Source organism: Falco cherrug, chromosome 4, assembly GCF_023634085.1.
Source record: "Falco cherrug isolate bFalChe1 chromosome 4, bFalChe1.pri, whole genome shotgun sequence".
Taxonomy (NCBI): Eukaryota; Metazoa; Chordata; class Aves; order Falconiformes; family Falconidae; genus Falco; species Falco cherrug.
Window position 1 is genome coordinate 40957710 of NC_073700.1, and position 23982 is coordinate 40981691.

General features: G+C 37.3%; 1 protein-coding gene across 30 annotated transcripts in view; it reads left to right on the plus strand.

Moving 5' to 3' along the window:
• The window catches only part of RBFOX1 (RNA binding fox-1 homolog 1), a 918315-nt gene that overhangs the window by 829743 nt on the left and 64590 nt on the right, over positions 1–23982 (plus strand). For 21 of the 30 annotated variants that reach the window (XM_055709778.1, XM_055709787.1, XM_055709790.1 and 18 more), the window contains 2 exons: positions 3043–3096; positions 20969–21049. In XM_055709778.1, the coding sequence (XP_055565753.1) occupies positions 3043–3096; positions 20969–21049 (135 nt within the window). The remainder of the gene's footprint in view (positions 1–3042; positions 3097–20968; positions 21050–23982) is intronic. The other 9 variants (XM_055709789.1, XM_055709797.1, XM_055709786.1 and 6 more) reach the window with 1 other exon arrangement.

Sequence of the window (23982 nt, forward strand, 5' to 3'; positions counted from 1 at the left end):
TTAAATATATGCAGCTTCATTCAAATAAGTGGCTTGCTTTTGTGTCCTAGGTGGTGTTTGAAATAAGTACGCTTTCCTGTGACTGTCAACAATTCCCAAAATGAACAGTTAATAAATGCTCAGTTGCTAGGAGAGCTTTTTTATGCAAGTTTGTTATCAGACAGGATGATTTTGATGGCTCACCTCATGTGCTTTGGAGGTAGAACTGCCTTTTCTTTGCAAATAAATTCAGTATCAGGAGTTCTACTTGTTCACAAAAATATTTCAGAGGTATTTTTAGATGTTCCAACCTCTCCCGTTCACAGTTATACTTTCTTCTGATGCCCATATTGCAGTTCAGGGCGTTCATCCAGGTGTCGCATGGAATAAAGAATTATGAGCAAGTAGATTCAGAGAACCGCAGCAATGAGTGAGGAACATGAAACAGAGATCAGTAGAGGGAAAAATATGTTTTAAAGTTTATACTTGCGGTGCCTTGAATTTGAGGCTTCTGATGATCTAAACTTAGATGCAAAATCACAGCTAGTGACTATTACCACAGTTAAATTCCCTCCTGCAACCCTTCCCTCCCCCCTCTGTGTGCAAACAGGAGAAAGCAAATGGTGTCGCAGGGCTCCTCTCCTGCCAAAGCATTCCTCCGGCCATGGGTGCCTGTCTGGCCTGTGAAATGAAATAATCCTCTCTGCACCGCTGTGCCCCACTTCCTACCAAAGCTTGTTACACTGTGCAGTGTGATTATTTTCTTCCCTTTAGCGTGCTTAGCATGCATTTCTTTGGATGACTGTACATACAGGGTGGGGTTTGGGGAAGGCAAAGGGGGTCTCGGTTTCCTTGTTTGGTTTTTAAGGTTTGAGCTTTTATAGTTTAAACTTGAGGAGGGGCGTGGTATTGTGACAGTAAGAAAAATGCACAAATTTACACGCACTGCAGAGAATTTGCCTCCTCCAGCTGCCAAAATAGGGTTACCTGGCAGCTGCTTGTTCGGATACATCAACTAGTATCACACTTGATTAACCCGCAGCTACGGGCCAGCACATTGCTAGCTGGCAAAGAGAAAGTTAAATTTAATTACTGTTATTTTCACAATGAATGAAATTTCCTGTATAAGCTTCACAAAGTTAGGTGAGGCAGCCGTCACTGGGAGAGAGGTAAGGAACTGATGTACGAGAGTGGCCTTCAGCTGTGAAGAGCAGCCTGCGTCTTCCAAGATTTTTTCTTTCTCTTGGAAAATTGTGGCACTGTTAGTGTAACTTAGACCTGAGAGCTGTCTGTCAGCTTCTTTGACAGCAAAAGCTGACGGATCTGAAATTCAGCCCAGCTTTCATTTTGAATGGTGTTGATCAGTGGTCTTTTGAGGAGATAATGAATTTGGAATATTAAATATTTCCCAAACAATAAAAAGTTAGAATTTTTTACTGAAAGTCTCAAAATTTGGATGATTTTCTGTCACGTAAAATTTTACTAAGAGTAAAAAAAGGTAGGAATAGTTTTCTTTGATGTTTTTATTGAGATTTTGGAATACACTTTTTCAGTTTGATCATGCATTATGGTTTCATGATCTTCTGCTATTCTTTTGTATTACATGATATGGCCAAGGCAGAAACAAGCCTCAATATAGTTTGCATTTAAATTCTTCTGATCTTGGCTCTTCTGATTTTGAAAAGCCTTGTTGTCCCTGATTGTATTTTGTTTCCAGCAGCATATAGGATCTATTTTAAGTACCATAGCTCTTGAGTTTACAAGATGCTTTTGCTCAGGTATTTTTCCTTTGTTCCCATGTACAAATGGTGCTTCCCAGTCCTCTGATTCCAGTGTGCTTTTCGAAAACCCCTATTTTATCACTCCTAGTAGTTAAAATAATTGTTCAAACACTTTAAAAAAAAAAAGTGTGTGTGTGGGGGGGCGTTCTGTGGAGTTTGGAGGTAACTGGGAGTGGGTCTACCCATGGTTGAGCAAAACACAGTAATTGGCACTTTACCGCAGCTGAGAAGGCAAATGAGTTCACCAGTGTGTTCTCCTGCTGTTCTCTTACCCCTTCCCCTTCAATTGCTTCTAGCACTGTCATCTGTAGCATGACATGCTTTGAACAGGCTTTGCTCTTGCAGCAAGCCTGCGTGCTCCGGGCACACCTGGAAATGCCACGTCGGGTGCAAGGACACAGGTGGATTTTGGCCAGAACACACAATACGGAAGATCTGTTGCTTCTGTGCTTTGGTTTTATGCCAGCTGTGGGAGGACAGTGATCATCTGAGAGGGAGGCAGTGGCTGCATTCGTACCACTTCAGAGCTTTGCAGAGTGTGACCACAGCATTTTCGTACAGGGCAGCTACTTTACAGCAACAGGCTAACAGCATTTACCGGCTGCAAGTGCAGGCCTGCCGGCGTGTGGGAGCGTGCCCGTCACTGTCCTGCTTCAGTGCAGACAGCTACATGTACAAATGCAAAGGGAAAAAAGTCTCCAGCATTTGCCTGGGATCCCACAGTGTGCAAATATCTTGTGTCACAAGAGACATTTCCATGCAGTGTCTAGGCTTTTGTTTTTCCCAGACTAGAATGAAAATGCCCAGATTATTTGATTGCCTTGTAACCTACACTAACACAAATTTATCAGAAACGTTTCTGTCCAGAAAATGAGCTGTTCTGGCCTCTCTGGCTTGTAACCAGGGAGTTAAAGCAAGGAGAAAGGACTGATCTAGTCTGGTACTGCATGATACAGGGATGCCTGAACTAGTTCTGACTTAGTTCCTTAACTTAAGGGAATAAGTCCATGGCAGCTCTGCATTGCAGCCAAGGTAATTCACCTGATAATTCACACCAGTACTACGTGTCCAGAGGATACCTTGTGTCATTACTTACTTCTGTACTTCAGAGCCTGATATTAAAGATCAGAAATCTAACATGCCTATAAACGTTCTATTAAAATAACCTCTTTAGAAGCCATTTTATCTGTATGCCTTTATAAAAGAAAATTTAAAAATCATTATTATTATTATCATCACCAATTGTAATATTAACTTTGTTATGTCTTTATGTTTGCTGCAGGCTGGAAATTAAATCCAGTTGTTGGTGCAGTTTATAGTCCAGAATTCTATGCAGGTAAGGATTACTCCATAGTTGTCCATGCCATATTTTATTTTAGTATTCTTCAAAATGTGCAAAAGTACAGATTATCTGTTTGGTGTGACATTTTGTTTCTTGTTTTGATTCATGTTAACTGTAAGTCATTTAAAAGTTTGTGATGCAAGATTTTAAGTCACCTGGGCATACTGAAGTTTATGTAGAAGATATGAAATACCTTTTTATTGGAAAGTAGATAGCATAACATGAAATGTACTGCAATATCCCAGTCTTACATGAGATTTTATTTATATTTTATTTCTTGTTTTATTTTATATTTCAGTACAGTCACTTTCCTCCAGGAAGTATTTAAGCCTAGTGAGAAATAACCTATCTATAACAAAAGAATCTATCTATAGATAAATACTTTTTGTATATATGTGTACATAGACACACATAAGTATAGAATATCTGTGTTCATAATTTTTTTACATTTTTCTTTAGATTTTTTATTTAGTTATTCCATTGCTTAAAACTTTTGTATTTTTAGATCTGTATTCTATCACTTGAGTCTTTGCTAAGACTGAATTCTGATCCTGGTTACAATTTGGAAGTAATGAGATACAGTCTTTCTGCTGGAAGTCAGTCATGGCTAGCAAGTTTCCAAATGTGCTTTAGCAACACTATTGAAAACAAACGTGGTTGTACTCCAAAACCCAATTGATTTCTGAGGAATTTGAATCCTGCCCATAAACATCACTGGCAAGTCCAAAACAGCCAGTTTTTGAAAGCTAATAATTTACATCTAAGACAGAAATAATGCCTCTGAACCCAAATATTTCTAATGGGTAATAAAGTTACCTTCCTTTCTTAGGTTCCAAAATCACTTATGAGTCTGCCATGACTTCCATGGGAAACTCTGAGAGTTTTTCAGTTTTCCATTTGGATCATTTTTTCGGTAGTCTCTGTGTGTATGCACTGGATACAAATACCTAATTATATTTTAAAAACCAATAATATTTATCTGTGGTCACACACATAGTAATCGAGAATAAAAAGGTAAATGTAGAATACATTCTTTGCAGCAAGTAAAGAACAGGTATTAGGGCAGCAGTTCTCACAGATGGTGGTTGAGCATGGGAAGAGTTGCCCACATAAGCTGGGGAATCTCCATGCCGCCACTAAACAAAGCTGCAAATCTTTTGTCAGTTCAAGGGACTTCAAGAGATAAAAATTGTTAAATAGGACTACTGCTACAAGCAGATATTTATTTTTTTAAAAACTACCTATAATATATCCAGTGCCATCTTCTAAGATAGATGAAAATGTTCCAATTAGGGTAAAAGTGGCACAGTATAGTAAAAATACTAACTTGTCATTCATGGAATTGCAATATTTAGTGTAGGGAGAATTTATTTCCTTCTTTGATGTATGCCTACATTGAAAACAGGAATTTAACATTGATCTTGTTTAAGTAGTTAGTGAACCAACCCTGAACCTGCATAAATTAGAAAGTCAGTTATTAGTCATTTTATATAAATGACTTTGTGTTAATGACAAATATAATAATATTCCCATAGTACAGTAATCAATTTTCTAATACGTATGCAGAATTAACAATCTGACTTATAATTGTCTCATGAAGTAGGGCATGAAGAGTTCACATAGTTTGTAAATTAAAATCAATATTTTCAATCTCTCCTGAAGGTAATTTTCCTAATTTACTGGACTTTTCCCTAACATTTATTTTGTCTTTTAATTATAAAATGGCAGGTTATTGATTTTTTTGTATAACCTCCTAAAGTCCCAAGTGCATTTTTATTGCCAACACAAGGGAGGTGTTTGCCCTTCTTAATGAGAATCTTTAATTACCATTAGAAGAGTATTAATTTAATTTTATGACTTATGACATGCACTCCACCACACCTATGCAGAAAGTTCTATCAAGATACTTCACATATTTCAGATGTTTTTCTGTTTATACTTGCAGGCAGTTCTAGTTTTTGGGTTTTTTTCAGAATTTATATCAAATGCATATTTTCTATACTGACTGAAAGATAATTTTTTTTCTCAGACATTTAAACTTCCTTTTAAGCAATTTAAATAAAAAATAAAAAAAAGAGAGCGAGCTCTGTGCAGGTCTCTTAAAGCTGTTAGAAAATGAAACAGTAAAAGAGCAATGCAGTTCTTGCATGCCATAATAGAGTACTGCAACATATTTTTCCTTTTGGGCTCCCCTCTACCACCTTATTTGGAGAAGAAGCAACTGCATTTTTTAATATTATAAAATTATAAATCTGATTCTTAAGACAGTCAGAGTTGTAGTTACTTGGTTTAATTATTGTCACCAACACTGCCATGTTAAGATTGTACCAACTCTTGCACAGTCAGTGCAAGAAGTTCCTTTAGCTTCTAATAAATGATGAAAAATTTGGCCAGTTCTGAAATAAAGATGATACATGTGCAGAGGAATTGTTGATTTAAAGTACCTTTAATCTTCATAAATAAATGAAAAAACAGAAGGTTATACAAAGCTGTCAGGATGGCACTGATGAATGGCAAATTCACCCGTTTCTCAATTGCTGGTGAAGACACATGCCGCAAGGCTTAACCGTATTGTACATCATATCTGCCAACTCATTTCTGTGATTAAATATTCCATCAGTGCGGGCTATAAGGCGGTAAAGCTTAACAAGATTCATAAGATGCACCACTTGAATACACATAACTCACTTCCTTGGATAGAGAGCACCCCGCATGCAAAAGAAAATTAGAATTGAGTTAAATTACTCCATAAGACAAGATCAATAGAGAAAGGAAAAGATCCCCTAATGCAATGCAAATCGAAGATATAGTTATGTCCTGACAACTTGAAGCAGACAATTAAAGTCAAATAGGGAGGAACGCAATGTAAATCAACCCTAAAACCTTGAAGATAATGGTAAACAGTAGGACCAGTGACATGATTGTTATAGCTGCGCGTTTTTTCTGAGTGTACACTTCTGTAAAAGAAAACCTTTGAGGAAACACATGACAGCTAAAAATGGAGACTGTAAGATACATAGCAGATGCACAGCAGACACTACCCAAGTAAAGTATTACTTGGGGACTGCAAAGTACTGTATATTTCCAAAACACTATAGTTTTTTCTTCCTCAGTAGCCCTTCTAAGACTGTTTTTCTGACTTTGAGATGCTCGTGCTGTAGTAAATTAGAATGCTGCCGAAATACAGCTATTTGGGTCACGTGGTAGCATTAATATAGATTTGCAATGACATGTTTGTGAAGTGCGATGTGATGCCATTGTAATCCCACACCCTAAGCCAGCCTCCCCAGCAGCTACCGACTGCGGCTGTGCTGGTGAACCGGCGGTGGCACAGCTCTGCCCTCCCCACAGCTCCACTGGGGGGTCCTCAAAGGACATTTCATAGAAAACGAAAGGCTGGTGATTTTTTTCATTTGTCATTTTTAGCATTTCACAGAATTCTACTTTCCCATATATCATAATTGATAGGTAATTTTTAAAAAGATTACTTAGGTCAACGTAGTTTCCTTCTAGTAAATAAAAGGATAGTATTAAGGTGCTTTTCCTCCTTATGAGAAACAAATGCTTACTGAAGTTATCATTTCCATTTCAGCTTATCTTTTTGAGCAAACTCTTTATCGAGTCCTTTGGCAGGTCCTAATGAGGGCATTGTAAGAAGCATTGTGTGCTTTGTCTCACAAAGTTTTCATGTAAAATGGGACAAATTTTTCATTTATTTGTATATCCATCCGATTTAAAATCCTTCCCACAGTGACCCATCATTTTCCTGTGTTAAGCTAGAGCCTATTACCTTCCCCTATGCACTCATCTGTGGCTGGCAAAATACAGATTTGCAGTTCAGTTTCTTTACTGGAAGTACTCTGGTACTTTATTACCATAACTTGTTACATTCTTTGTTTCTTTGGTTTGTTATAATATTATTTTTACCTGCTTATTTATTTTTATATAGTATATATTTTAGCTGTAGTACCTAGCCTTCCTTTCAGCCTTGGACAGTCTGAAAGCAAAGTTCCATGTTCTTTTCTGTTCTTGCAGATCTTTCTTTTCTCTTTTGTTTTTTGGAACAATGAATTTTGAGCAATCTGTTGCACTCTCCTTACTGAGATATAGAATGTTGTTGCATCCGTATTACTGCCTCAGTCCTTTAAAGCAGATAGCCTGAGACACAGTAAGGCCTTTTAAAAAGATTTTGTCCTTGTCAGTGGCAGAAACTCCATTTTAGGGCACCTACCTGTCGGAGAAGGTTCTTTTTGACGGTGGCAGCATGCAGGGTAGGGGAGAAGATGTTACAGAAATTACCTGGAAAAGTGGTGAATCTTCTTTCAAAGAACAGTTGTATTTGCAGTGACCCACATGAGGAAATATCCTTGCCTGGTCATAACCAACAAACAATATTTCAAAAATTTTGACATTTAAGTTGGCAGTGGAGAAAGAAATTACTTTAGCCTAGTGAAGAAGTACCATTAGAAGAAGTCATGGAACACAGATCAATGACAAGTAGTATAGATCCCATTCTCCTTTTACATAAGTGACTAATGACATCTGTGGGGTTTTTTCCTGAATACTCATGAAGTGCTAAAAGTTTTTCAGAAGCTATTTTCAAGATTCATGCTATGTAGCTGAGTAGTTGTAGTCACTTCGTAAATAGTCTTTACTCAGTGAGGACAGTTGTAGGCACCCAGTTTCTTGGGCACTTAGTAGTTATCATTCCAATGTGGCTTGGAACATTTTCCCCATCAGTTAAAATTAAAGAAGGGGGAAGAGCTTGTGCTTTTAATTATTTTATATTCCCTCAGAAGACAGAAAAGTTTTAGATGCCTGGGGTGTTTTAGCATGCTGTGTATTTGGAAGCTAGCAGTATCCTCCAAGAAGCAGATCTTGTAACAAACTTCCTTTCACAAGTTTGTTTAAAACTTTGAAATCTAATGTTATATATAATCAGGAGGTGAAGAAATACCATAGTACTATATATATGTATAAAAACATACACTTAAATAAGAGGAATCCAGGGGAAGAGAGGTTTCCTGTATGTTTGCTAAAACTAATTCTCTTTGTTCATGTCTTAAAGCATCTATTTCTGGAGTGTAAGAGCACCTGGGATTCATTTCATCTTTCTAGTGTTTCTCTTTGAATTTAAATGAGTCTTGCATAAGCTCAGCAAATACCCTAGAAACACTTCTTAGTGGAGGTGTTTGGAGTTTTTGAAGCTGAATTAGATGCTTGCACAGCAATTCTAATCCTAGGGTAAAAGTTCGCTGTACCATATCTGTAAGGCATAGTTTCGGTGAAAATTGGCTGTCTGTCAGTGTAAAGATTAATTCATCTTACAATTTGATTACATACACTAAGATTTGAACTTAGGCATTGACTAAGCAGTTTTTTCCTAAATAAACAAATTCTCAATATTGTTAGCTTAAGAGTTTAAATAATTTTCTATGGAAAAAAATAAATAATTATTGTTTAGTGTTCCATCTCATATATAGATGCACCTTTTCAAAGCATAAAACAAAGCTGTAACTGTTGTTTCCAAGACTGTAATGTTAAAGTCCCATCATACAAATGATGGCATCCTAGCTAGATTAACACCACTGATGACAGGTAATGCATTTCTAAAACTTCTGTGGAGATTTTACAAGCCATTATAGTGGAAATACTGGTTTATGAAAGATTAATAAAGGCAGTAGAAAAATGGAATTCAGCATCTGTATTAGCTATTTACTCAGAAAAATCTTCCAGAATTAATTATGCCTTATGCTACATTATAATGACTTTTTCATTAAAATGTATACTGTCATGGAAACTAAACAAGGATTGTTCAAAGAATAATGCCAATGACTTATTTTTTGAAAGATTAATTTTGTTAATTGGTTATACATAAAATTCTGGAGCAAGGTTAATCGACCTATATTTATCATCGTATCGAAGCCTGCACATTTTAAAGAGAAAATCACAGATACTGTCAGTATTACCCTTTTAAAGATGTTTCTTCTGTTTGCATGTATATTTAATAACACAGTATATACTGCAGCTTTGATACTGTTCCTATGTGATCGCTGAAAGAAATTCTATACACTTGATTATTTCATGGTGCATCATGAACTGTAGATAGAGCTTTACACCAGAAGATAGGGAATGGTTAAGAGGGGAGTTCCTGCTTCTCCTGTGCAAAAGTTTGGGAATTGTGGCTACACTCTGGTATAAAGGAATCAATTTTGACTGGATTATGATGAATTTGTGCAGAAATAGAATTTTGAAAAACAGAAACCATAAATTTGCTGAAAGCTGGAGTTCATTCAAAACAAGGGAAAGGAGGTGGTGGGTGTTTTTCAAGGGGGTGGGGTGGGGGGGTGGGCGCTGGATCCATTTGCTTGTTGGTACAGTTGCTGAGACATAGGTCTGGAGGTGACTACACAGCAAAACCGCACTGATCCTATCTCACTACTTGGAGTCCATGGATTTGGAGTTATTAAGTGTAAGTCGGTGCTGCATCCCCACTATGATGCAGTGTCAGCAGCCTTACACTGTTACCCAGTAAGAGGTCAGATCCCTGATGCTGGAGATTTTTCTAGAAGTCGTGTCAGGAGTTACTGCATGTAGACAAACAATACTCTGAGATGACAAAACTGTGCTAACTAGTTGATGGTGATGGGTGCAAAACACAAAGTTGAGGCAGGGAGGCAAGGTGAAGAATTGTTCTATTAGCTGTTTTGGTGTGGAAAAAAAACATGTAGAAATGAAGTAATACATAGGAGAACAGGAAAAGTCTATTTAAGTTGGTATCGGAAAGAAGGAAGCAGGGCCAATGAATGGCAAAAGTTCTCTCGCTTCTGTTCCTTCTGTATGCCTTGCATGTGTTTTGCAGAGGAGTAAGATGCCTTTCCTCATGCTGACATCCTAACTCAAAAACCTGCTTTTCCCTTTGAACTGCTAGGTAATAAATTTCTACAGTGGTAGTTCTGTTGGGTGGCACTTATGAAAATTTCTTATTTTCTTTAGGTAAACTTGCTCCTCTTATAATGTCTGACCCAAAGATAAAGCAATGTGCATGAGGTAGGCTTGGAATAATAAATTCCTGTGCATGAGTAAGCCTGAATTCTATTTTAACACGTTCTGGGAGTTGGTGGGTGAATACAGGACCAGGTATAGTCATAATTAAATATGTGATTATGATTGCAGCTTATTTGATTTAGTACCTTATTCTAGCACAGAACACCACGTGTGGTAAAAGTACGTTGTAGTTAGCTCACGGGAGGGAAATCCACTGACCATTATTAAAAACACACAGAAGCTGCTTTGGGCTTGGGAAGTCCCTGAGCTGCAAATGGTTGGAAACTAGGATAGCACCTGGGAGAGGACAATCATGCTTGCTGTCTTCGAATACTTTACCTTAGGAACATGCTTTTGATGGTTTTGAAAATATTATATGTTTTGATTATATCCAACATGTCAAAATGCCACCCAAATGACAACAAGGTGGTTGAGACTAGAGGGGCCGTGTGATGGTCACTCTTGCACTACAGTCCATGGCCACCAAGTTAAAGTATTCAGATCACATCTTGACATTTAGTTTTGTAGAGAAATGATCTGTTCAGCTGAGTTGCCGACTACTCAAGTAGTCCACTTATCTCCGATACATACCTTTGTTTAGTTTAAGGCTGCTTTTGTTTGAAGGAGTGTTCTTCTGTGCTCCTTCCCTTTTCTGCAGGGAGCTGGTATAGTAAGTTTGAGCAGGCCCCTCCCCAGATCTCGCGTAATTGCTGTGGAATGCAGTGGTGATCATACATAACCTGGACATTTCACACCCATGAAATAAGATTTTTGACACTGGACAGACAGTTCTTAACAAAATCATGGAATTGTGATTGGGACTGACTCCTGGAGGTCGTGCAGTCCAGCTTGCTTTTTGAAGCAGGACTAACACCAGTGATACATCAGGTGAGCCATGTATTTGTATACATCCACAAACAGAGATTTATAATCTCTGAATATGTTTTCTAGTGCTGCATTGCCCTACTAGTGAAAAACATTTTTCTTATGTCCAGCCTAAACCTTCCAAGCTAAAGCTGGTGACCACTGACCTTTTATATTACCATCTACTGCTATTCCAATGAGATTTTTGGCTCCATCATCTTTGTAACTTCCTTCAAGCAGAGAACGTTTTTAGATTGCCTTTTAACTTCCTCTTTGCTAGACTAATCAAGTTCAGTTCCCTCAGCCTCTCCTGACAGGACATGAGCTCTAGGCCCCTGCCCATCTGTTTCACTCCAACATATCCTCTCAATTTTTTCACATTTCATTCCAACTGGAGCAGCAGCAGGCTTAAAAACTGGATGCAGTGCTCCAGGTGCGGTCTTGGTAGCACCAAGTATGTGTTGGGGGAATAACAAGAGTTCTTTGATCAGCTGGCCATGTTTCCATGTTTCTCCTGATTTCCCCTAGTAACTTTTACCAAAGTTACTTTAATAAAACAAAAGCAAGCGTTCTGATCAAGCAGGAGCTGTATTGCCCTTTCTTTGTTATTAAATTGCTTCCAACTTCTTGTATGCTTGTTCAAATGTTTTTTATTGTGGATAAAATTGATCGATCTTTAAAGGGCTAAAAAGAAAGTTAAGTACTGTGCTTTACTCACGAAGAGAGTCTTCTAAGGAAAAAAGTAATGCTTGGACTTTTCTAATGTAAACATCATTCTGGTGGTTAGTGAAAATGTGTTCTGTGGCTTCCTGATTAGTGATGCATCAAAAATAAATTAAATATAGTGGCAGCCTAAAACTGTCTAATTATAAACATTAGACTGAGATTTTTTTTTTTTTCCATAACTGTCTCCCTGGCCTCCTCTTGCATTAGTTTGCAGCATTAACATGGTTTTTAAGTAAGTCTGAAAATTATCCCTGCTTGCCACATGCTGGCTTGAGGTTTGCAGAGCAGTAGATGTGGAACAGTCTGTCTGCAAGGAGCTGCATGGGGGCCGTCCTGGAGGCTCCGTGCACACACACTGACGGCCGTACGTCATGCAGCTCGGCTTCTGGACAGCTTTGAACCGTGTGTGCTGAGGTTGTCTGCTTCAGGGGCAAGGCTAAACCTGGTGCAGAGCGATTGTGCAGACTGTGGATGATGTCCGTTTAGAGGCTGGATATAAACCCGCTGGGTTTACAGCTACTGCTGCCATCTCGCTTGACAGCCCAGGTCAGCCTGGGTGGGCACTGGCTGGACCTGGGCTCTGGGCTGCGGTAGGCATCGCAGTGTCCCATAGAATCAAACTGAGACTGTCATTCAGCTACCAGCTATGGATATATGTAAAAAGCAATAGCTTAAGGAGCTCTAGAAGGAAAATTTAAGACAAACTACAAGGTCATCACTATAACGCTTGTTTGTTCGGGACTGGGTGGGATATTTGCAATGCTAGATAGGTTAATAGCAGTTATGCAGAGGAATAAATTCCTCTGATTAGAAGAATAACAAAGTTAGGAAGATCCATGCCTTAGGATGGACAGTCAGGCAGACAAACTATTCTGAAATGTAAAGTAATAAATTAATATATGAAATGTAAAGTTAATACAGTTAAGCGGAATGGAAAACAAGTCTGCTGTGTGTTAAACCTTAATTACATCTGTAAATGAATGCTAAAGCAATTTAAGATTATGGAGGAATTGTATTTCAAACGTATAGCTAATGTTTTCTGTTGAGTCTTCTGCATTTTTTCCCATTTTGTGCATTGGATGACAGAATCCCTGATAGATTTACATTATAATTGCATTTCATAATACTTACTGAGAATAAATTTCAAAATACTGAGTTTTCATTTGTTTAGTCATTTGAGGAGGTAGCTGAGATGAATCTGTGATTTACAATGGTACACAATCTCTGTCAGTTTGGTGCGGTCAGATTTTCGTTGTGAAAATTGATTTGGGGAAAATCTCCAAGCATAGAGCTGCTACTAGTAAAAGTAAATGTTTTAGAAAGTTTAGAAACATTGTATTACTATTTTTGTAATGTTTTTTCATGCTCCTGAAATTCTGGAATCTGAACGGGCTGGGGAAGAAATAGGCAAACTAAAGCCAGGATTATGCATGATGATTCAATTTTTGCTCTTTTATATTCTCAGCTTGTTATTCAGAATAGAATTTTATTTGTAAATTAAAACCAGCATCCACTGGGGTAAGCAAATAGAACTGAGGGATTAGTAATTTGCATCTCTGCATCTAATTGCATTAGATTTGCATCTCTGTCTTATCGATTTACTGAAATAGGTAATTTACACAGAAAATAGTGTCTTGACACAATATGAGAGGATAAAGTATAAACATATCTACTTGTAATCCCTCCAGGGCCATGGTGAAACCATAGTGTTCATGTTTGAGCAGAAAGGCTCCAGTTTAATTCATTCTGTGATTCTATTCATATTGCAACCTTTATTCGTAAGGCAGATGTATGAATGTGACCCATTTTAGTAATCAGCAGAATATAGGTGTATTTTTTATATTCTCAAGTATCCTATTTCAAGAACAGTATAATACCATCTCAGAGTTTATATTTATACATCAGAATTTCTCTTATGTTTGTTTCTCAAAGTTAAAGCTGAACCAAGATAAAGTTATGATGAACCAAGAATAACCATCATTTCCCTGCCTTTTAGTCTGCTGGGAGGACCTAGAAAGATTAGGAGTAAAGTGGGACACCTCTTCCAGTATAAGATAATGGCAGTGGATATTATTGAATATCAATTTATGTGCACCTGAATTTGTGTGTGTGTGTATATATATGTCATACAGTAAACGTATTTCATAGGAAAGTTAGTTATGGGCAATACCGACAGTACCACTCCAATATTTTGCATTATTACATAGTGCCTTTCCAGGTTTAGATTTTTTGTTGATAGTATGTGGATAAGAATTTACACTTGGATGCCAATGATAAAAAATTAACAAGCACAGGTAAAGTCTCTAGGTTTGCTAAGGATTTTGGTACAAACAGCAGTTGAGTTTGCATGACATAGCAGTTTCATTCTGGTTACAAGACCAGAAATGTCTGTGGCTGGTTAATAATTTTGAAATTATGTTTGGAAAAAGTGCCTTATTGCAAATGTTTTACAATGTGAATGGACACATTACATAAACTGTTCCTGCCAAATACGGCCCATCTATGGTAAGAGTGGTATGCTAATTAAAACAGGAACGAGTTGGTGTGTTTTTAAGCTGGCATTACTTTGCCACATACCAACAGCCTAAATTTGCCACTAAACCCCAGTGACAACGCCCTGTTGCATTGTCAAGCTGTTGCCCTAAAGCAGTCTTCGAGAATTTTAATGGATCACTAGCAGATATACCTTTTAGCTTTTCATTGATGGAGTGGCTGAAGCTTTAAAGTGTCTCATCATGTTGAGAGGCAGGAAAAGGATGCTGGCGTGGGAGCAGAACTTAAAAGAATTTGCCGCTTCCCAGCTCCTGTGCTGTCCCCAAGGTCTTTCCCAGTCTAAGACACCACAGTACACACTGGTAAGTATGGTATGTCAGCTCCTGGAGAAGGAGAGATTCTTGTTACCCTGTAATAAGTTATCTGTGCTATAGAAGGAATAGGTGGGAAGAATGTGAATTAGGAGACTCTCATACAAAATTATCATCAGAGCTGCAAAATTTGTTGCTCCTCTGATTTTCACTTACATGACTTAGAATACTGGATAATGAACACATGTAACAGGGGAGGGAGGTCTGTTTCCCAAAAGCTTGGAAAGCAAAAGACCAGCAAAAGATAATTGGAAGGATGGCTTACAAATTATGTTTGTTATAACATGCATTGCTGTTCCCTGAGTCATTGTTCCCTGGATCATTGCCAAAGTTCATGGAATGTTTTGGTGACACTAAGAGAGGTGATCATAAAGAAATATGCATTATGCTTTAAAAAGTGATGGAAGGAAAATTGGCATCTTAAGGAGAATTTTTCAGTAAAGAGATCCCATAAAATGCCTTAGAGACACACAGCGTCACCACCTTGGGCTTCCCTGCCCAGCCCGCCCCCCACCCTGCCCGGTTTTTAGTAACTTGCATGAAGTTATGTGTGGGTCAGGGACTTACTACGTAAGTGCATGTATAGAGCACAGATTCTCATTCTCATTGCCAGTAGCAAGTATACACAGATTATTCAATAACTGAATGTATTTCAGGTTTGCTGCCAGGAGGTAATATAGATATGGATTTGGACCTACAAACTCACCTTTGGACATCAACTACTTTAGGTTCTCCTGTCTACTGTGCAATTCTCTTGTTTAAGTGAAACTATATAACTTTGTGGGAATTCAATATAGGGTTTGGTTGTATTTTTAACATATTGGAAGAAAGGAGGTATTTTTGGGTGATGCTACTTTATTCCTTGTTAATAATAGATGAAACAGTGCAATGTACCAACACAACCATCCGTGAGTTGTTGCGTTAAAATCTGAAGCAGCATTATTCCCTGTATAGAAAGATCCCAAATAACTGAAGGCAGTCACAAAGCACTTTTATTTTTAATTAACAGCACATTTAAAAGCCTACTAAGGCCCTGTAGTTTAAGGATTGATAATGAAGGGCTAAAAGAGCACTTAACAGCTATTATGTATTCAAGATAGAGGCTCTCTTTAAATTCCCCAGTCAGATGGGACAACAGCAGCTGACATACACTGTTACTGTACAACAGCGGCCTTTTAGTTAGGTGTTTCTGATCCAGTGCTGTGACACATTTTGAAATAATCCATCATAGAAAAATATTTCAGACCAGAACAAAGATAATGCTGTTTCTTTCTGGAAAGACCAATATTAAATTACACTTTTTCAAACAGCAAGTTGAAAGCAGACATGGATCGTTTGTGAGGATCTTGGATACACTAGCAAACCTCCCGATATGTTCATGAGAGATACAGCTTTATCATTTTCTTCCTACATTATACATTGAAGAAGAATTAAGCGTATAGGAATAATGGTTGTTGCAAAAGGTGCAATGAAAAACAGTAATCAGAATGACTGAGATCTAACCGAGGGAGAACACCGGGCCATGGAACATCCAGCTGTATTGGGAGAAAGAGAAAATAATTGTTGAATTTAATAAATAATGCAGCTTTTAGATTAGAGTCATAAAATAGCACTTTATAATAATAATATAGGGAAAATGGGACACAAATTATTTTTACCCTTTTTTCACTTTCTCATGTGGGTTTGGGGGGGATTCTTAAATAGTATTATAGAACGTGTACAGGCTATATGTATAGCATGTGTAGAATTAAGAACTGGTACTTAGTTGCAAAAAGCAGTAAGAAGCTCTTGTTGGTAGCACAATAGATAAATACATATAAAGAAGGCTATAAGTGCCATCACTGGATTACAGTGATGCAATCTTTACTAAATCTCCTTGTATGTGGTAAATTACCTAGTTCCTATATTATAAACACTCATTTTAGCTACCTATGTACTAACACCCGATGTAGACCAGTCCTGGAGATTGACTTGCTTAATTTCTGCCATTACACATGCTTATGCGATTACCCTCTGGTTATGAGGGAGGTAGTTGTGTGCTATAGAGAACTCAGCATCACTGTCATGTTCGAGTTGTCCGAAGAGCTTTATGTGATGCTGTGGTTGGTAGGATTCCCCCAGTGAGAGCAGCAGAGCCGTTTGTCCCCTATGCCTTGCTTCGTCGCGTGCCAGGGCAAAACCCCACCCAGTTACCGAGTGCAGCAGTGCAACTTCTGTCCTCTTCCTTTTTGCAAATCCCCCAAAATTCTTGGGGAATAAATATCAGCACTTTAAATTGGAAACTTTTTATTTATGAGCAAAGGTACTAAAGTCACCCGTACTGGGAGGTGATGCATTTTAAGCTCAGGTTCTCAGTAACAGTGTATAACCTTCATACAGTCCCGGGACTGAAGGTTTCTAAAAGTTTTGTCTCCTTCCTGTGACCCGGAGGGCTGCTCCCATGGTCAAGGCCATGCAACACTGTTAATTTTACATCAGCAGCATAATTTTAGCTAACAGTAGGTATGATTATTATTTTTTTTTTCAGCTGAAAGTGTTTCAATTTATACTTCTACAAAGGAGCTGTAAGAGATTCCAACTAGTTGTGCAAATTCCTTTAAACTTATTCCAGATCAAGCTGTCTGTAGTGCTGGCTACACAGCAGTTCCAGTTAAAAGCTATGTTTAACAGAAGTGATTTAAAATCCTGGCTCCCTGGTGTTGATTGTGGGTATTTCTTAGCTACCTGAGTATTTAAGAAATACAGTTAACTTTGTCATGTGACTTGTATGAGCCAGTGCATCATATGAGTCTGTGCATCATCACTAGTACATTGGTATTTCCACTTATGCTCTGTATATTAGTTTATTATAAATCACATAAATAACAACATACAAAAAACTTATATTTGAAAGTATGAAAAATTAGGAAAGTACTTTTAGTCAGATATCTGGGAATCATTTGGAACTGAATTTTTAGTATTCTAAAAACATTAATGACTTCACATCATTTTCTTCACAGCCCTGAATATTGTTAGAATAATTATTTCCTCAAAATAACTATAGTGCTTGAACAAAGGACATAATCGAACAGTAAGATTCTTAATCATGGACTGTAGGAGAAAACATTGGAGGAAGAGAAGTATGAGTGGGAATAATTTTTGATCTTGAAAAGTACATTTTTGTCCACGCTGCCCACCTGTGTACCAAGGTTGATCAGTGACTCAGTTGGGCAGGATCTGCACAGTCTCAGGGTGGTGCTCAGCTGGCACCGCCGCGCTCTGCTGCAGCACAGCAACACAACCCACTGGCTGCCTCAGCCTCTGCAGGCTGCTCCCCTCACATCCCACCCCGCAGCGTGGCTGCCTCAGTTTCCCTTCTGCCACCAGTCTATGTAAAGCTCTCCTGAGTGCCTGTAGTGAATACACTCTCCAGGCACATATGCTATGTTTTTTCTGATCCTTTTGGTGGAGCAAGTCAGGAGGGGCTTTCTGCTGGTGACCTCCGAAATCCTGTCTCACTGGTCACGTGTCTGCTGTGACCAAAGAAGTAGATGCTCATACTAAAGAAAAGCAAAAAAGTGTGCAGATTGTTCTTAACAAGAAAATATCAGACTTAAATATGCTAATACACAAGGTATCATAGAATTAAAAATGGACTCATGGATGACTGTAATTTTCTGAAGTTCATCAGCTCCGTGATATTATTAAATTACAGTTTGAACAGAAATATTAAGAACTTAATATTAAAATCCTCTTTCTTAAAAAAACAAAAACAAAAACACACAAAACACCAAAACCCAAAACCAAACAAAACCCCCAAACCTTCATTCTGTCATGAGAGAATCTAGTATTCTAGAGGAAAAATATTATTTTTTTTTCATTAGGGAATTTTTAGATTGTTTCAGTGTTCTGAGGTTTATTCAGAAAATCTTATTGTAAATAATTCAGTCTTTCCCCACTTGTTTTAATTACAATTAAAATATTTTTAATACCAAAATTAGATGCAGCAGAAATAATCTTTTCTCACAAAAGTAGATTAAAAAGTTTGGTATTTTTCTAACAAAATCTAATAATAGTGGTTTAGTTTTTAATATTAATTTTATGCACAAATTACACAAAGGCCGAATGTCAAAATATAATTAGAAAGCTCTATGCAACAAATTAAATACACTCTAGTAGCATGGATAAAAAACCATCTGTTTTGAAGAACTTTCATTAGAAATTAGAAGACTAGAGTAAGGAAATTTGGATTTCTATGAGATGAAATCAGAAAAAATATAATAATATTAGTTGCAAAGAATAGGAAAATACCTGTAGACCATGGAACAAGCGAAGTGTCATCTGGAATTTATGTTAAGTAATATAAAAAAGCTACTGTCTTCAATTTCTATAAGCCTTTTATCTTTATGTATTTACTAAACATGCTTGAAGTCGTTATAGTTACATTAGTCTTAAAACTTCATGAAAATTATTGATTTTAACAATTCCTTCCTGCATTTCACTCAGCTGGAAGAATGTCACTGTCTTCAGCTCACTTTCATTTTCTGGCTTCTGTAGTAGCACGGGTGTTGAAGCATCTATGATGTTAACACATCCCGTTCCAGTGTGCGCATTTGTAGTGCCAAGAGCCTGTGTTGGTAGGTCTGTTTATCTACCAGCCTGAAAATGGTACTTGCTATTAGCATCTCAACAGGTATATGCTCATTTAACAGCTTCCACTTGTGGATTTTTTTGAAAGGCTGAGAGAGATATGTATCAATATAGTCAACTATATCCTGTCTTTAAGGGGGGGAAATAAATTAGCTTGTTATGTCTTTCAGTTCTGTAGTGGATAGCTGGAAAAAAAGCAGGCATCTCCAAATCCTGTTAGTTAAGGGTGTGCTCTTGTCTGGGAAGGTTGGAAGCATAATATTTCATGAGATTTCCAGTGGTCACAGTCTTAGATAAATTGCATAAATTCTAAGAATTATTTTCCTTTAGTATTTCTTTCATTTCTACTTCAACTGACAGCTGTGAGCAATAATCAAAGAACTTGTTAATGACAGAAATTTTTTTGAAACATTTTTTGGAAAGAGCTGTGGTCTGGTAACTGGATGTAAGTTGAGAATTGCTCTTGTAATGCTGTATTGGAAACATGCCTACCATTTGTAAGTAATCTTGTCTTTCCGAACATACTTGACTCAACTCTGTTGAGTTATGTTGCTTATAAGTCAATGCGTAACTTCTAAAGCCTCACAAATCTTCATATAAATTTTGTATTTGAAATTGTGTGACTTGCACATCCTGACAGCTTTAAGTATGTCAGTGTATGTATATAAGTAATTTTGTGTAATATATGTGTGTGTATATATACACACATATATCTGCAAAACCAGATGTGTCACATCCAGTTCTTCCTGGTGAACTGTATTCCAGAAGTGCAGAAATTTTGTTACTAGCGGGAAAGTATAGTTGTTTTTACATCTAATCAATGTTCAATCTGTGTTCAGCTAAGACTGTTAAAATATAATTTTAAGATGTTGAAATAGTAAGGCATTTTATTTAGGTTCATTAAAAAAAAAAACCGAACAAAAAACCACCAAAAACCAAATCAGGAAATAAGCCTAAACTTCTGTCATTTGTTCAAAATGAACATGCATTGCAAAAGTGTTGTTTTAAATTTATTTCGTTATCACTTTTACTTTTTGGGGTTTTTGTGTTGTTGTGTTGTTTTTTTTTTTTAAAAAAAAAAAGGTTTTACTTATTTTCTTTTGTTTTGTTCTTAATCCTGCATCCAGCTTATATACTGGAAAGTAGCTTATGTTGGCATATTTCTCATTTGAGCAAAAAATACTGAAATCTTCACGTGCATTAGTAAACGCTTGTGCCCATGTTAATTTACGCCACAGAACAGAGATCATCCTTGGCCTGACAGCTGGATCTGGGAGCTTTGCAGCTGCTGCAGCTGCTGGGTTTGCTTGAGTGGCCTCTCGTTGCAGGCAATGTTAGGGAGCTGCAGCGAGCAGCTGGGTGGGCTGGGTGGGCCAGTTGCTCCCAGTAGCAGCAGGGCTAACTGGGCAGCTCCTGATTGGAGAGTAGGGCACAGAGGGAGAGAGAGCAGCTGCGCAAGGGGCTGGTGGGCACCGCCAACACCCGGAGCCTGCACCAGCTTCCCTGTGGGCTAAAAAAAGGTGTTTGTATTTGGGGGGATGTCTGTGTTTTGCTTTTGCAAATGTATAATTGTACATGTCTGTTGGGGCTCTTTCTGCTTTGAAGTCAAAGGACAAAAAGTGCCCCTGCTTCACCGCACTGCTCCGGTTATGACTTTATTTCTGTTTTGAGATAAAAATTGAGGTGTAGTGTGAGTGTTCCAAAACCAGATACCACTCTCTCTCTCTTTCTTGTAGGCAGGGTGCTGCTGTGCCAGGCAAACCAGGAGGGATCTCCCGTGTACAGTGCCCCCAGTTCACTAGTATACACATCCACAAGTAAGCTAGTGTTATGGCTCTTTTTTTGTTTTGTTTTGTGACAAAAGCACATTAATGTGAATTAAGCCCCCTAAAAATGTAAACTTTCCCAATAGCTCTTGTTAAAGTAAATGTGGTATTTATAAACATATGTAAGTAATGTCAACAGATAAATCAGTGCTTTTAGTTGCTTCTATATCCTCAAAGTATATTTCATTTAAAAAAAAAAAAAAAAAGAAGAAAAAAAACCCCAAGCCACCCAACAAAAACCCAAAGACAACCTGTGTTGCAATGTTCTACAGAAATGCTCAGAAGTTGTTCAGTAACAGTAAAACTTTTTTGAATCCAGTACTGTTGTGCACTCTGCATTTTGTGTAGAAGATGAAGTTGTGTTTGTTTTTTTGTCCTGGTCACAACTGTGATTGAATAAACAAAACCTCTTATTATCATACTACCATTTCATTGTGTCAGGAAGCAAATAGATATGAAGTCTTTCACAAAAGGAAAAAGCCTCTGTGGAAGCGGGTATTTCGAATTATAAAAAGCTGCCATAATAAAAATAGCAGAGACGAGCTGATGAAACAGATGCTGCCATCGGCCAATTTTCTGTACAGAACCTTGGAGAAGGAATGTGTCTTCTAAAGTTCTGAAGCAGCAGCGGAACCAATTCTTCTGAGAGCGTTTTAGATTGTACTGGTGGTACCACTGGTGCCCATTCTGAAATCTAGTCAGTTAAGAAGCCTGTAGCTTAATGAAATAGTCATAATTGCAGCTTAACAGCAGCATTTGCTCTGTGTTCATAGCAGTCCTCTCTAAAGGAAATGTTTTACATTGTCTGATTTAACATTATCGGATACGCTCTTTATGAAGATTGTATTCAACATAGAATGCAATTCTACTCTTTTAAAGCTTATCTAGACTACTAAAACAATTAATCGCTTTTATTAATTAAAACTAGGAATGAGGACAATAGAGTTCTGTAGTGATCATCTCTACAGTCATGTAACTCTCTTATGTCAAAGGCTATGAATGTTATCCCTAGAGCTGCTGCTTTTACAGTATAAATATGGGATCTACTTTCAAATCAGGAGTCTACAAATACATAGTTAACTAACAAAATATATTAAGTGTCTTAAATTGGAAATGAAAGTATCAGTTAAATATGCATTAGCTTCCAGGTGCTCCAGGAATATTTTATACCATGTCACCTTTTCAAAGCAGTGTTGATTTTTTTAATCCTTCTGATAACACAGAGACAAAATACTGTTTAAATCAATGTTCCCTTTTGTACACTGTTAGTGCGCTATTCCTTTTTGGCTGAAATACCAGTCTTTGACTGAAATTCTTTTCCTGGAAAATTGTGCAAACATTTCATTCATCTCATTTTTAGGGAGCTTCTTTTGGAGGAGGGGGGCAGTGTTTGTTTTTCATTTTCTGGAAATTACTCTAAATAAAGCCTTTCTGAAGTTTACCCTGTTGCTCCTATTATCTCACTGAGTTCTATCCTAGGAAAATTATTTCTGGGGCTGCTGTTTACATTGCATGGTATTTCCACTATTATTAAATCCCTAGATAGTCATTGTATAGCTAGCTAAGCTCTATACTTCACTGTTTCCATTATGGCTCATGAGTCAATCCCTTTGAAAAATCTTATTTTGCAGTGGTGCTCCTTGAATAATGATATCCTAACAAACACCTGTTTGTTTTCAATTATGCCAAATACATAGGAAAACAGACTTGCCTATCTGCCTCCCACTGGGCAATGTGTAATACACAGTTTCATAACAGCGATTGTTGGTAGCCCTTGCAGTAGAAATTATTACACCTTTCTTTTTTAATCTGTGTGTCTGCAAGTCATGGGGATTTTTTTATTATGTATAGTATCTCATATTGCCAAAGTGTAGTTTCCCCCTCAGGGTCACAACTCCTAATAATACAAACTTACTGCAATTACTGATGATTGTAATTATTTACTTTTTTTTATTTCTCTTTATTACAAAACTTTCAATAAAGATGTAAAATAGTTCCATTTCTATAGGAAATTCTACTAAGAAGTGAATAGAAATGAAGTTTGAGTTTTGTCTCATTTTTCTTTCATTTTAAAGATCTTCTATATTCCATTTTTTGTGTACCTTTGTAATATTGAAATGACGACTGATAAATCAACGTTAACATCTATGAGAATAGTACTTTTACTATTATCATTCCACATAGACAACAATATTGCAGCCACCTTCTTTGAAGAATTTGTTAATAATTTCTTCTGTTTGTACATATATTGTAACCATGTAATGTTTCAGAACAGCTGACAATGTAAGAATTAAGAGTTTTTAAATTTGTAATTGTTTTAACAGAAGGGAAAGAGTCAGCTGAGATTTTTAAAGCCCTCTGAGAGGTTTGGAGTTCATGAAACGCTAATGGAATTTAGGAATTTTCAGGTATTTTGGAAGAGGATGGTCCCCACTTTTAGAAATGTTGTCTTTAATTTGACTGTTCATTTTTTGCTCCCAAGTTCTATTCTGTAAGGAATGAAGGACTGAAACATGGTTGTAAAATGTATTTTTCTTAATTTGACTACATTTATTTCTCATTTAACTTTTTGACTTTTGACTGTAATTGTCACTAGTAGTCTGATGACTTTGAACACTTTTACACACACACACACACCCTTTTTTTTTTTTTTGGCTAGCCATAAAGAAGAGTGCATTTTGTAGAGCTACTCTTTCCCTTCTGATGTTTTATTTCCCCAGGATATATTTTATGTATCACATTGTACGTTTCCCTGTACAGTGATTAGTTACACCTCTGAACATGTCGGGAGTTGGAAACATGGCTCTGCTTCCTTCCATCACTTCTGGCCCTTCACATAATACAGAAAGAAATGAGCTGTTTCTTCTGGAAGCAGTGGAACAAATCAGTAGCAATAGTCTCTCATGCCTCATCTGTTCTCTTAT